Genomic DNA, 14990 nt, shown 5'->3' with positions numbered 1-14990 from the left:
ACATATACTGTCTAAAACACAGCTTAGAGGCGCCTGGGTGGCACAGCGGTTAAGCATCTGCCTTCGGCTCAGGGCGTGATCCCGGCGTTATGGGATCGAGCCCCGCATCAGGCTCCTCCGCTATTAGCCTGCTTCTTCCTCTCCCACTCCGCCTGCTTGTGTTCCCTCTCTCGCTGGCTGTCTCTATCCTGTCGAATAAATAAATAAAATCTTTAAAAAAATAAAATAAAATAAAAATAATAAAACACAGCTTACTCTCTATTTCCACAGATAGTAAAGAGTAGAAGGAAATAGTTTCTAAATACATTTAGCTGTTTTAACACTGAAAACAACCACTTACTATTGAATTTTTTATTCATTGATGTTCCCCAAGCATCCGGCTCATAGTAAGCACTTAAGAGATCTTGGCTGAATGAATGAATGTATGACTGCAAAGTTGGAAACCCAAAGAAATTAAAACACTAAGATGAGAAACTCAAAATCTAGGTCCAATGGTTCAAAATTTCAAGAATATATACAACAGGGGTAAAGACACTTAATAGTATGTTTTTAAAGAAACACTGGATGCCAGTCTAAGAAGGTAAGGCAACGTGAAACCATGTCTTCGCATAAAGAAGTGCTAATGGATCTAGGTATGTTTAGTCTGAAAAAGAGAAGACAAGATAGTTCTTTGCAAATATGTGAAGTTATTGGGCATAGGCTAAAATTGTCAAGTGGAATAGGAAGCTAAAAAAATATATATATATATTCTCTGTAGATCCAGAAGCTAGAAATACGGCCAGCTGGTGAAATTACAGGGAATCAACTTTTCATTTAATAAAAAAGAGCAGTTCAACAATTAGAGCTGCCAAGCAACAGGGTGGGCAGCCTTGGGAAGAAGTTGTAAGAAAGGGAATAAACAGTAATATAGCAACTCCGGATATTTTCCACAGGACCTGCACATTAGTATTGCCACCTCCATGTCAGAATTAAGGAAGTGAAGCTTAGAGAACAAAAGTAATTTGTCAATATCACACAGCTGGTAAGTGGCACAGCTGGAATTCAAACCTAGGAGTGGCTAACTCCCAAAGCATGTTCTTTCAGTTCAAGTCAACATTTTTTAATGTCTGCTTTTGGCAAGGCACTGTGCTGGGTGCTGGAGATTCAAAGATAAAGGACAGGCAAAGCATAGCTTGTTCCTTGAAAGGACTCACAGTTTTTCTTCTCCATAGTGCCGGAAACATCTGAGTAAAGGCTACATGACCATTTAGGGATACTGTAGAAAGAATTGTTGATTTGGGAGTAGTCTTTACCAAATAATCATTGAGAGCCTTCCTGCCCTAAAAAGTTTATAGATATGGATTCCTTTTGGTGGATTTGATGTATTCCTAAAATGTTGGCTTCATTAGGTTTCTGGAAATTGAGCCACTGACATATTATGAAATTTGGTTGTGCATTCCAATGAAGGAAAACGGTAGAGCTTCAAATGCAATAAAAATCATACGGATTGGGGCGCCCTGCTGGCTCAGTTGGAAGAGCATTGACTCCTGATCTCAGGGTAGGGAGTTCAAGCCCCACACTAGGTGTAGAGATTACTTAAATAAAAAACTTAAAAAAATTTTTTTTTAATCATATAGATTGGGGCTCTTGGGTGGCTCAGTCAGTTGAGCGTCCCACTCCTGGTTTTGGTTCAGGTCATGATCTTGAGTTCCTGGGATCTAGCACGGGGCTCTGCACTCAACAGGGAAACTGCTCGAGATTCTCTCTCTCCCTCTCCCTCTGCCCATCCCCCTGCTCTCTCCCTCTCTCTCTCTAAAATAAATAAATCTTCTTAAAAAATCGAATGGATTAAGCAGTTCTTAGAATATAAAATGGCCACATCCTAACGAGAGGCTAATAATAATATTCCAATAAGTTACAAATTTAGATAATGTCCTAAAGTTTCATATATTTTGCCAGAAATTTCATTAGCTTGAGGCAAGACTGAACTTGTGCTCTTGGCAATGCAGTGACGTGATGGAAAGTGTCTAGATCAGAGCCACTTTCTGAATTCTGATTCTGGCTTGTCACTTATTACCAAAGTGCTTTGGACTTTGGACAGGTTATGTGACCTCTCTGTGATTTACATGCCCTGTCAGAAAAATGAAATGGTGTAGTAATAGAACCTACCTCAATAGGGTGTTATAAGGGTTCAGCAAGTTCATCCACGTAAAGACTTTAGAACAGTGCCCAGCACATTGTCTGGCACTCAATGTTAAGTTATTTGCACTTTAAGGTACAGGCTTAATCTCCACCAAGGTCAGTAATCCATTTTATAACTCCAATCTTCTGTATTCTACTTGAAGGGGTCTACCTTCCTTGACACCTCTCTTTCAGATACACACCAATACTGATTAGGAATATTGGTAAAACTGCGTTGTATGGTTTGTACAATATTGCAGTAAATTCTGACTTACCTTACTAACAACTGAGAGTGTACATAGTATTAAAAGTTTCATATCCTATTAGTACGGTGACTAACATAACATAATAAAAAATTATTATAAATAAACAAAAGTTTTATTATCCTATTTTATGATTTCATCAATGTGGATTTTACTTTAATTTAGTACAAAGTAAATGTTCAATAAATATTGTTCAAATACACCTACTTAGGCTATCTTCTTCATGTGACACCTATAGGTCAGAGAAAAATGAAAATCAAATTTGTTTACGAAACATCTGCTTAGGCACTATAGCAATCTATCTGTTCTCTTTAAGTTCACACCAAAATGATGTTGGTCAAGGCAACCCCAGGGTTTTTTTCCTCTCTGTCTATTGCTGATCCTATCGGATTAACTCTTAATTTGGTGCTTTGTTGGGGTGATACTTTTTCTTTATGCTCTCTATACTTCAAAAAATTATTTAAAGCAGTTTATCATTAAAGACACATATACAACAAGGATGATAAAAATGAAAAATCTTAGTGTTTACAGTTAAACATAGTCCTGGAGCTTCTCAACAACCAAAGCAGGACAAAAAACACACTGTAATTCCTACTGCCTGATTCATCTCAACAGAAAGAATTTTCAAGGTAATAAATTCAAAGAGGCATCTACCTGATGTTTCTTTAACCTAAGAATATGGATGAACACAATAAGGGTTATCTTCAACAACGTTTTTATGGAGGATACAAAAAAGTATTAATGATAACAGTTTATGTTAATATGTACTGTATTTATTGTAGGTTTATATATGTTTATACGTTTATATGTATTTACTATATGCTAAAATAATCTTCTACAAATATTGTGGATATAATTATAAAATTTTTAGCAGAGCTGAGATTAGAATATTAATTTTCAATATCTAACTCAGAAAATGTTCTGGTTTTTTCCACTACATTAACCTATACCTACCATATATGGAAGAGAATTTGACCTTGGAATTACACATGTATACAAACGTACATGTAAAGCTTCCATAATACATACACCACATTTACACACACACACACACACACACACACACACACACACACACCCCTTGGCCAGTACCAATAATCCTACTGAAATAAGAGATGAGTAAATAAATGAGTACATAATTTACTTTCAGTAAGTGAAAGTGATTCCACAGATTAAATTCACACAGCATCTGTCGAACTGATGATTTACTACATTTTGTGTTGATTATCCTTGTGTATTTCTAATGGTCCATCAAGTTATGATTTTTTTGTTTCATGATCTCTCCTCCAATCATTATGCATCAATCAATGCTCAGAGTACAAAAATAAATAAATAAAATGGAGCCTGCAATAAAAACAAATCTGGGATTTCAATTTAACACCAGACATCAAAAATCTATATCAATATAAACTTCCAGTTATAAAATGAATAAGTCACGGGGATATAATGCACATTATGGTGACTATAGTTAGTAAAACTGTAATGCATATTTGCTAAAAGAATAGATCTTAAAAGCTTTCATCACCGGAAAAATTTTCTTTAAAGATTTTATTTATTTATTTTAGAGAAAGAGACAGCACGCATGTGCACATGAGTGGGGGGAGGGGGAGAGGGAGAGGGAGACAGAGAATCCCAAGCCGACTCCATGCTAAGTGCGTAGCTGGATGCAGGAGTTGATCCCACAACCACGAGATCATGACCTTAGCCGAAACAAAGAGTTGGACGTTTAACCAACTGGGCCATCCAAATGCCCCAAGAAAAAAGATTTTTTGTAACTCCGTAAGGTGATGAACATTAACTAGACTTATTGTGGTGATCATTTCGCAATATAAATATCAAATCATGACACCATATACCTGAAACTAATACAATGTTATATGTCAATTATACCTCAATAAAAAAGTCTGTATCAACATTTCAAAAAAAACAATTGAGTCCTTTCCTCCTTTTACAAATGTACTCAGCTCTAAATGCTAATAATTTTAGTAGGTACACTAAAACATGAGGCCTGGATGAAAACCAGCGGGCCTCCAGGTGTAGTAATACTAATAGCTTCCAGACCACCAGAAAGAACACCGACAGATACATTACCACAGTTAGAAGCCCAGGAAACAGACAACCTGGTTTTTTTTCCTTTTAGTTAACCGATAAACCTGAATGAATACACTTATAGGCTAGATTGCTTCATGCATATATTTGATTTAAAAAGTATATAAATTTTGGGGCGCCTGGGTGGCACAGCGGTTAAGCGTCTGCCTTCGGCTCAGGGCGTGATCCCGGTGTTATGGGATCGAGCCCCACATCACGCTCCTCTGCTATGAGCCTGCTTCTTCCTCTCCCACTCCCCCTGCTTGTGTTCCCTCTCTCGCTGGCTGTCTCTATCTCTGTTAAATAAATAAATAAATAAATAAATAAATAAATAAATCTTAAAAAAAAAAAAAGAATTCCTTTAAAAAAAAGTATATAAATTTGGGCGAAGCAAGTCGGTCTCTGACTGCAAATCAACTATTGAAAAATGTATAGAAATAGAGGATTATAACCCAGTGCGTCATTCAGCAATTCCCCAAATTGTGAGCCTTATGATACTCCCTTCCCTAACTCTGGGCGAGCCAAAACGTTTAAACTCGTGGTTCTTAAAGCATGGCCTCCAGAGGAGCAGCCACAGTGTCACCTGCCGTGACCTTGTGAGAAATGCAGATTCGTGGGCTTCACCCAGACCTCCTGGGGCTGGGGTCCAGGGTCACGTTTTGATGCATTCTCGAGGTGACTCTGATGCTCACTAAAATTGGGGAACTGATCTGAAATGAATGGATCCTCGACATCGTTTTTTCTTTGCTGCCTCAGTTCATTCCTAACTTAATCCTCGCTCTTAATTACCAGCTCCTGCTGGTTATCCTAAATCGACTCACTGGAAAATGCACTCAAGCCCGGTCTACGTTGCGAGGATGCTTCGTCCGTCAGCACTGTAATGCCTCAACAGAGAAACATCTGTGGATTCTCTGCCCTTCCCCAACACTGACGGCTCAAGGCTCAGCTGCAGCTGCTGTGTACAGTGGGGATGTGTAGCTTTCAGAGGATCCGTCCAACTGGCAATCAAGACTGCTTGACTGATTGGCTGCAGTTATTCTCCACAAACCACCTGTGTGTGTGTGTGTGTGTGTCCACAGCCCTCGTGTTGCCCGGCCTTCTCAGCCCCTCTGCTAACATGCCCCGCGAACCCGCTGCCCGTGGCTGCTGAGGATGCCTTCTGTGGGTGTTCAGGGCCTTGCTTGATCCAGGATGCTTGCCTATGACACTACGTGACCTTGGGTCCACTTCTGTACTGGATGCCTGTCTCACAAGGAAGCCAGGGGCTGAGAGGGTGAATGGCAACTCCTTAGGAAGAGCAGGGTTTGGGACTACAAAGGGTAAGCAAGTGTCGGCCCACACCCAACACTTATAGATGCGTCAAATAAAGAACTAGAGAGGAGCTTTGTTTTTAACAATCACTTGCATTGGAGGGAGATGAGGCAGGGTATCCTGAAAACTGTCTCATGTTCTTCTCAGTACCCAGCACTAACTTCCATTGGTTGGCTCCTTCTCGGTCTCTAGAAGTCATACTGCTGTATTTGGGCATGTCCAAAGAGAATGACTAGGTAAAGCAGAAACCCTACTGTCAATATGCCTTTAGTTCATTATAATATGGATATGTGTAAATGTAAATTATTGATTAAATTCCAAGAAATTTAAGGACAATTTACTGTATTTGTAATATGTATTTGTTTTTTTTTTTTTAAGATTTTATTTATTAATTTGACATAGAGAGACAGCCAGCGAGAGAGGGAACACAAGCAGGGGGAGTGGGAGAGAAAGAAGCAGGCTCCCAGCGGAGGAGCCCGATATGGGGCTCGATCCCAGAACGCTGGGATCATGCCCTGAGCCGAAGGCAGACGCTTAACGACTGTGCCACCTAGGCGCCCCTGTAATATGTATTTGTAATATGTCACTGATTGCAAGAGAAAAAATGTCAGTGGATTATTTCTCTTATATTTCATAATCTTTCACATTTTTTTCATCCTTCCTTTTTGTATTACTGAAACGCTCAATTAATAAGCCTGTTTGGTTCATCCATCTCCACCACACTACAATTCACTGTAAGAATTAGAGGACAGCTGCCCCTCTTCTATAGTTTTCTTATCAAATAATGGAGTGACGTTTCCAAAAATTTTCTTAAAAGGGTTTGGTGGATGAAACTGTTCCCAGTTATCACCCCTCCAGTAAAGAATGACTCTGCCACTCTGAAAATGACCTGGCCCGTGAGGCTGCCATGGAAAAGCTGAAGAAAGAGTGAGTCCAGGGACCGAGGAGGCTCCTGGACCTAATTCATACCAGCTGTAATCTGCTGCCTTCTTTAAAACCAGAAAAATAGTTTATGGCTCTGTATTGCCAGACTCTACGACTGCACAGACACTCCCCTGGGGTGTCTCATTCCCCAGTGGGGAGGGTCCTGAGCTAACACTACTGTCATTTTGAATTAGTGCTGACACAGAGCATCACAGCCGACTGTTCTTCTCCACCTTGTATTAAAACTGGTAAAGGGGAGAGGAAGAGCTAAGGTCAGTATATTTCTTTAAACCTTTGCAGAAATAGCAAGGCCAATTCCCAACTACTCCATAAATAAATTTTAATTCTTAACACACAATAAGAGAAAAGCTCATCTCAGAACAAGCTTCATTTCCCTAAACAAAAAAAAATCATTAGCATCAGTATTAAGTGCTTCTTGTTAGAGACAGCTCCCCTGATCAAAGAAAAAGTTTCATTCCTCTCTCCTAGAAAGAATGTTATCTTACTGCTCGCTCCCACAAATCCTCACAGGGAGTTTGCTGTTTACCTCCTTCAGATCCTGCACGACAGCTGCGAGCCTCTCATTTTCTGCCTGAACGTTGGTGACCACGGCCCGGCTCTGTTTCAGTTCGTTCTGCATCTCCAAGATCTTCCCCAGATAGTAAGCTTCCTTGGAGGCAGATTCCTGCAGAAGCGTTTCCTCCCGAGTCTCCCCATCCTCAGCAACCTTCCGGTGGATGGAGAAGGACTGCCCAAAGGCCTGCAGAGTATTTGAAAATTAAAAAAAAAAAAAAAAAAAAGAGTGCCCGATGAAATGCACCATAGCACGAATGTAACTGAGCTCACTGATACTTGCAATAATTCAAATGCAGTGAATAAGGGTAAAGAGAATTTTTAAATATCTTGCTAAAGATATATATAATGAGTTAAGGAAAACCTGAAAAACGCTGCTTGTTTTACGTTACTATTTTCTTAAACCGATCCTATTAAGGAACAGACAGTTCAGTGCTAATGAGGTCATCAAAATTCACATTCTCATTTTCATTCTAGAAAAAAAATCCCAAAAACATTTTTCAAGGAAGAAAATAATGGTTTCATTAGCTATCTGATACATTAGTGGTAAGAATACACCAATTATGAACAGCACCCTGAAGAGAGAAAATCCCCAAATGGCATTCAAATTGCCCAGTACTACAAAAAAAAAAAAAACACATTGAAATGTAGTCACTGTATGAGAAAATGTGTATGTATCTACATATTTGTGCAAAAAGAAAAACAGAATAAACCAGAAACTAATGAAATTGGTAAGCCACAGGGGATGAGTGGGAGCGAGGCGGGGGGTGGGAGGGGGTGGGTGGAATGCAATACAAGGGATGAGGGATACTTTCAGGAGCAGTCTTGACTCTCAGAACTATAGTAATGTTTCCCATACCTTCCAAATAAATAATAACTAAAACCAACCTCTGTGTGTCAGGGCACCCCAAGTGGAACACAAACAGTAACAAATGTTCCTAGCTGTACTATAAATGAACAACTTAAGCATACTGAGAGGGATGGGGAAGAAAAGATCTGGCCTGAATAATTTGGGAAATCAGTATTTTTGCTATATGCCAAAGACAGAAAGAACTATACCCAACTCCTACAGTCGAGTTAGTAAATTCTCACAGAGATTATGGGATCACAATTCTAAAAACTTCTTTATATGTATACTAGGGTTAAACAAATAAGTAACTATATTATCAGTCATGAATGCCAGGTCTCTCACAGTTGGAGAAAGTTACAAGTAAGGAAAGGCAGAAATCTAGAAGAAAACTAGTGGTACTGAGTTGTAATTAGAAACATCAGGATGAACTTACTGTCTTTAATAGGTAGATAAATATTTGTAGATACACAGATGGAGAGAGATATTTCCCAGCTCCGCCCTCTGAGAGGCCCAGAAGTAAGAACATCTCAGTAGCAAGGCGCATACCTGCACGTGGATTTTGTTTCTAAATATCGATCTCCAATTAAAAGAACTAGGGTCCTTTGGAGAAATGACCCATTCTTGAGCTAGAACAAAATGAATTTCATACATCTTGTGGTGCCAAAGAGTAAATAACAAAATGCTTTCAAAAAATAATGGGGATCTGTCAAAGGACACAAGAGCCTGTCAGAAGGGGCTCCCAATGGCCAAATCTGGGATAATTTGAGCAATAAAATAAATAACTGTAGTAATGAATTATAATCAATAGAATAATATAATCACGAGTCCACATTGATACAATAACTGAATAAATGAGGGAAGGAATAGCTCTTCCTTTCAGTAGAATTCCAATTAATAAGTGTAGTAGAATGATGGAGATAAAATATATCAGAATTTGGCAAATACCAAGTAATAATTTTTGTAGGTAAAAATTATCAATGGAATATAAAATTAATAGGCCAAAAGTATCATAAGAAATGGGATATTTGCATAGTCTTAATACTTACTAGGAGGAGACAGCATGATTTAACAATTTCAAAGACTCTTCAAATTTCACTCGTAGAACAGAAATGTAGAAAAATAATAACCTGCAAACCTGTGTCTCAATAAACTATCTTTAGAATCTCTATATGGATAAAAATCAAAAGATTGTTCCAAAGCATCAACTGAGAAAGAAACATCCCAGTGTGGATGGATGGATGGATGGATGTTCATCTGTACAGACTAGAATACTCTTGGCATTTGGCTTGTTAAGTTTCTGAACAGAAAGAAATTCTTATTTGAATAGTCAAAATTTTGTATGTAGTAATAAGCATATAGACTCATGAACAAATGAAAAATTATCTTCAGGGATGATGTTTACTTTGCTTTTCCATCAGTAATGGTCAGATCCTGTGAGGTCAATTCTGAATTCATCACCCATTAGAAAGCCTTTGGAGGGGAGAGATCTGGCAGCACATAACCCCCCCCCCGCCCCGCCCCACAGTGACCTGGTGAAGTGACCCGGTGAAGTCTTCACCAGACCCTCACCCCAGCAAAGGAATCCTGACTATACAGTTAAGCATTAATAAAATTTACATTTAGCATGAACTGTGCATCAAGCACCTCAGCTAGCTTCCTTTTTACAACCTACTTTTCCACTTCTTTGTAACAGAAAACTGCCACAGGGCCATTTTCTTTACTCTGCGAGTAAAATCCATAGACTTAGGCACTCGGAGTATGTCTGTCATATTATTCTCAGCATGTAGGCAATGGTCTCTTCGTAGCTAAAACAACCTCTAAAGTCTTAACAGCAGTGAATTTGCCTTTCCACCCCTGACATAAAGTTTTAAAAATTGTTCTCTGGATCCAGCACTAAAGGAAATAAAATTTTCAGATAAATACATGGAATAGATTTTCAAAAAAGAATCAAGAATTGAAATTGCAAATATAAACACTTTGATGACTCTTTAATTTATATTTACTGCAGTTCAGAAACCTTAACTGAACATATGAGTTTCCAAAGTTAGTCATTTTTTAAATGAAGAACCTGACCCTTCATTGGACCTGATTTGAAAACCAATGAAAGTACGCAAGGTTATCCAAGGACATTAACCATGGTAAAGTTTTTCACTTGTAATAGAAAAATGATACCAACATTGCACAAGCTACAGATACCCCACTATCTACATTTGCAAATCCACTGAGTACAAACACTACTCAGAAAATATCTGCATTTTAGAAAGGGGGAGTAAAGGAGAAAACACTCCTACTTTGCCTAATGCCTAATTGTCAGTAAGCAAAATGGGACAGGACGCCAACTGACATCTATCATTTGGCTAATTGTTAAAGTGGATTAACCAGACCTGTCTAGCTCTGCCAGGTAGCTTCCTCCTCCATCACTATTCCAAGTATGTCCTGACAAAGCTGGGCCCAAGAAAAGACAGATAATCTTTTTCAAGGCCACTGAAGCCTGTATGCTTGGCAGAAATCACAAAACTAGCTTCAATGTCTATTTATAGGCAAACCTAGCATAGTCATGCTTCTAGTTATATTTCGTTCAGACAGCAAATTCCTTTTAGGTACTGCAATCATTTCATGGATAATTTTCATTTGAAATTAATTCAAGTAAGCTGACATTTCTCTACAATTTTGGAATATATTCTAATTGCACAATATTATCTTCATCTAGTCCATTGCAATGTACTGCAGTTGCTTTCAATGATATACCAATGTAAGTCCAATTAGCTATATAATACGTTCTTTCCATTCTCATTTGACTCACATGACTTCTTAATCCAAAGAAAATTGATATTTTTTACCTTCATGTTCAGGACAATATATTAGCTGTTAAGTGGAATTCTCATACTTAACATGAATGATTAAAGAAATAAAAGTTTGGCTTGTATATTTAATAACGTCACATTATCTTAATATGTGTCCTTGGTTACAGAATTTTCATTCTTTCATCATAAAAATTGTAGCAAAACAGTGCACTAAGTCACCCAAGGACATTAGACAAAATAGTTTTTATTTGAAATACTAAAATTTATTCATTGTTCATTCACTCTACAAGTATTTACAGAGAACTGTAATAGGCGCTGCTTAAGGCACTGAAGATCTGCTATGTTCTAGAAAAAAGATCTCTCCTAGTGGGAGCATACATTCCAGTGTAACATAAATAAATCCATAAGTATGTGGCATAATGTTGCAAAAGTTCTAGAAAGAAAATGAAAGCCAGGGTGAAAGCATAGAATAGCACTGCCTAATAGAACTTCCTGCAAAGATGTATCTGTGTTTTCCACTAACCACTAACCACTAACCACAGGTGACTAATGAGCTCTTAAGCTGTGGCTAGTGTGACCAAAGAATTGAATTTTTTAATTGTATGTAGTTTCATGAATTTTAATTGTCACAGTTGGCTAGTGGCTACCATGTTGGACAGTGCAGGGATAGAGTAAGGCAGGTGCCGAGAGAGGAAGCCCTATTTAGACAGGACCTTTAGGGAAGGGGATAACCTTTGAGCAGACCTGAACAAAGGAGGGAGTGAGCCAGAACCTGGCCATTCCCCACAGCAGCAAGCCTAAACTTAAGTGTTACCAAGCAAGAATGACTACTGCCGTGGCACCTCTTTAAAGACCGTCAGTGGCATGGCATGGTGGCATCTTCAGGTCTCTGCCACAGCACTTTAAGACCTGGGTGAGCCAGGGATTACTGAGACATGATTTAACCTGTAAGAAGAAAAGGGTTGGCAACTAGTCTGTCACTATAACCCATCCTCCCCAAAGAACTACCTTACCTTCTTTGAACATACAATAAAAACGATTTGACCAATTACATGTCTCTGTTGCTGGCCAGGAAATTCAGCATTAAATGCTCTACAGGAATTAGCTAAAATATCTTAAGTTTCTGGTATAACTCTCCTGTTTTCTCTATACTGTTTTGTGTTTTTGCTGTATTTACCCCCATGGTATTGGCTTCTTTTATTTTAATCTACTTCAAATACTTTTGGAGTAGAAAGGATATGGATTATAATCCCATCAAATGGTTTAAATCATGTTGAATCACCATTTCTTTGAAATTTAAGCCTCAAAGAAAGTCCATGTTAAAGAGTGGAGTTTGAGAGTTTAAGAGAACTGAGAGTTCTGTTAAGGATTCATTTTCATTCTGTGGAAAATAATGGGTCCGAAGGATTTCATAAAGTGTGCACATGTGCGCACACACACAGGAATAAATGAGTTAAACTTTTTAGAAGGGACTGAGAAACATTTCCCAAACCACTTATTCCAGCAGCAAAGTGTCTTAGAGGGTATGATCCAATTACAAAAGAAGGGATCATTGGAGATGAGACAACCCAAAAGTACTCAGCTAGGAGAAACTGGTTTCCATGACTCATGGCCCAAAAGTTATTAGGAGTCATTGGGTATCCTTGACAGTTAGAATCTCAAGCCTGATCCTTGAAAGGGCACATGTACGCGTAAGAGGCAAAAGAGGTCAAGGGTGTGGGCTCCTGAGCTAGACCAACTCTGCCACTTCCCACCTGCAGAACATTGAGCAAGTTACTTAATATTTTGTACCTCAGTTTACTCATCTCATAGTGTTGTTGTGAGGCTTAAAAGAGAAAATCTATGTATCACTTGGAATAGTTCTTGGGACAAATACAGTAAGGGCTCAAAAATTATTGTTTATTATTAGGAGAAAGAAAATATGCTTTGGAATCAAACCCATTTGGATTTAAATCTGCCTCTTCTGAAATCTCTGGCAAGATTTTGAAATTCTATGTCTCAGTGATTGCATGTACAAAACGAGAAGAATAGCATCTACCTTAAAAGTAAAAACAAAACAGTCCTAAAAGGTAAGGATATGAGAGAAGAGATTTAAAATCCACCACAAGGGATGCCTGGGTGGCTCAGTCGGTTAAGCGTCTGCCTTCCGCTCAGGTCATGATCCCAGGACCCTGGGACGGAGCCCCGTCTAGGGCTCCCTCTCCTCCATATTCATGCTCTCTCTCGCTATCTCTGTCTCTCTCTGTCTCTCTCTCAAATAAATAAATAAAATCTGTAATAAAAAAAAATAATCGGGAGGCCCGGGTGGCTCAGTCAGTTGAGCGTCTGCCTTGGGTTCAGGTCATGATACCAGGGTCCTGGGATTGAGCTCTGCGTCGGGCTCTCTGCTCAGCGGGGAGCCTGCTTCTCCCTCTCCCTCTGCTACTCTCACTCTCTCTCTGCCAGGTAAATAAATAAAATCTTAAAAAAAAAAAATCCACTACACAATGCCTTGCACACAGTAGATGCTTACTCAGTACCAGTCGTTAGCCTCCCTCACCTGCCCTTTGGAAGTCTCAGATCTGACCCTGGTAGGCTGTTGCTTCCTCTGGTGTAAAAGTCCTGGGTGAACTCTCGCATGACTCAGGAGGCAGTCTGCCTCTCTATGGACCACAGCTCCTTGTGCATTTCTGAAACACTAAACCTCTTACCAGAAGTTCTGATGTAACCCGTTCTCTTATTAAGCCATTAAAAATGTAAAAAGACAAACACATTTCTCAAGCCTTAGGCTCTAAGGTTTATTTTATCAAAGAATTCAATTTTATCTTCTTTCCGTGAGAATTTTCAACTCTTCCTTAACTTTCCCCATCTTTTCTGGCTTTTAACCCAACTCCTACCCAATTATAAATCCCATCTAACTGGGAAACACAGGATAGATATGACAAATTGGGTTATTGCTCCTGATTTTTTCAAGTGCAATACCTAACAGCTTATCATTCAAATATATACTTACTTAAAGCCTAGAAGGTTTTTTTTTTTTTTTTTTGTATCCTTGCTGGTTTGTAATTGGCACCTTCTGTCTTGCTGAACAAAACTCCCTTTCAAACTATTCTGAGATTTTTCAAAATTTTGTTGTTATATATCAAATATACACAAAGAAAATTTATAACAAAATATAACCAAAAAAATCAAAATTAATTTCTGTAGTTTAAGAAAAAGACCATGACCCATTAGCCTCAAAAACTTGTTTGCCCTTCCTTTGTCCTATCACCCTCATTGCACCCCAGCCCTTCCCCAAGTAAACACGATCCTAAATTTTGTATTTACCATTTTGCTTTTTTTTTGTAGTTTACCATATATGTATGTATTTGTAAATAATATACTGTTCAATATTGCTTGTTTTAAAGTCCTATGATAGAATCATTCCATATGCACTCTTTTGCAATTTGCTTTTTTAACTCAACTTTATATTCCTACAATGTAGCCGTTTTGATTGGTATAGCTATAACTCATCTTTTTTCATTGCTATTGTCTACTGAATAGATACCTCATTTTAATAATCCGTTCTCCTGACAATGGATAATTGGATTGCTTCTAGTTCTTTGACATTATAAGCAATGTGGCTCTGAACATTCTTGTGCCTATCCCCTAGGAGAGTCCTTCTCAAAATACATGTAGTGAGGAATAGTTTTATTTCCAATCTTTAGTGAACTAACACTTTTGTAAAATACAATAAAAATAAATTACTCTAAGCATACTCCTACCATACGACCTAACTGTTCCACTTGTAGATATTTATTTACCCAAATAAATGAAAGTATGTGTCCACATAAAGATTTGTATGTAAATGTTTATAGCAACTTTATCTGCAATAGCCAAAAACTAGAAACAACTCAAACGTCCACCAATAGGTGAATGGATAAACAAATGTGGTATAGCCATACAATGGAACTTTATTCAGCAATGAAAAGGAATGAACAGCTAATACATGCAATGACATGCAAAAGAATTATGCTGAGACAAAAAGCCAGACAAAAC

At 38.3% G+C, this 14990-nt stretch overlaps 1 protein-coding gene across 2 annotated transcripts in view; it reads right to left on the bottom strand.

The window, feature by feature from the left end:
- The window catches only part of BICD1 (BICD cargo adaptor 1), a 280674-nt gene that overhangs the window by 125155 nt on the left and 140529 nt on the right, over window positions 1–14990 (bottom strand). For both annotated transcript variants that reach the window (XM_057303224.1, XM_057303222.1), the window contains exon 11: window positions 7294–7506. In XM_057303224.1, the coding sequence (XP_057159207.1) occupies window positions 7294–7506 (213 nt within the window). The remainder of the gene's footprint in view (window positions 1–7293; window positions 7507–14990) is intronic.

This window comes from Ursus arctos, unplaced genomic scaffold, assembly GCF_023065955.2.
Source record: "Ursus arctos isolate Adak ecotype North America unplaced genomic scaffold, UrsArc2.0 scaffold_26, whole genome shotgun sequence".
NCBI classification, from domain to species: domain Eukaryota; kingdom Metazoa; phylum Chordata; class Mammalia; order Carnivora; family Ursidae; genus Ursus; species Ursus arctos.
Note: the sequence above shows the minus strand (reverse complement) of the source record. Positions and strands in the feature narration are given on the sequence as shown.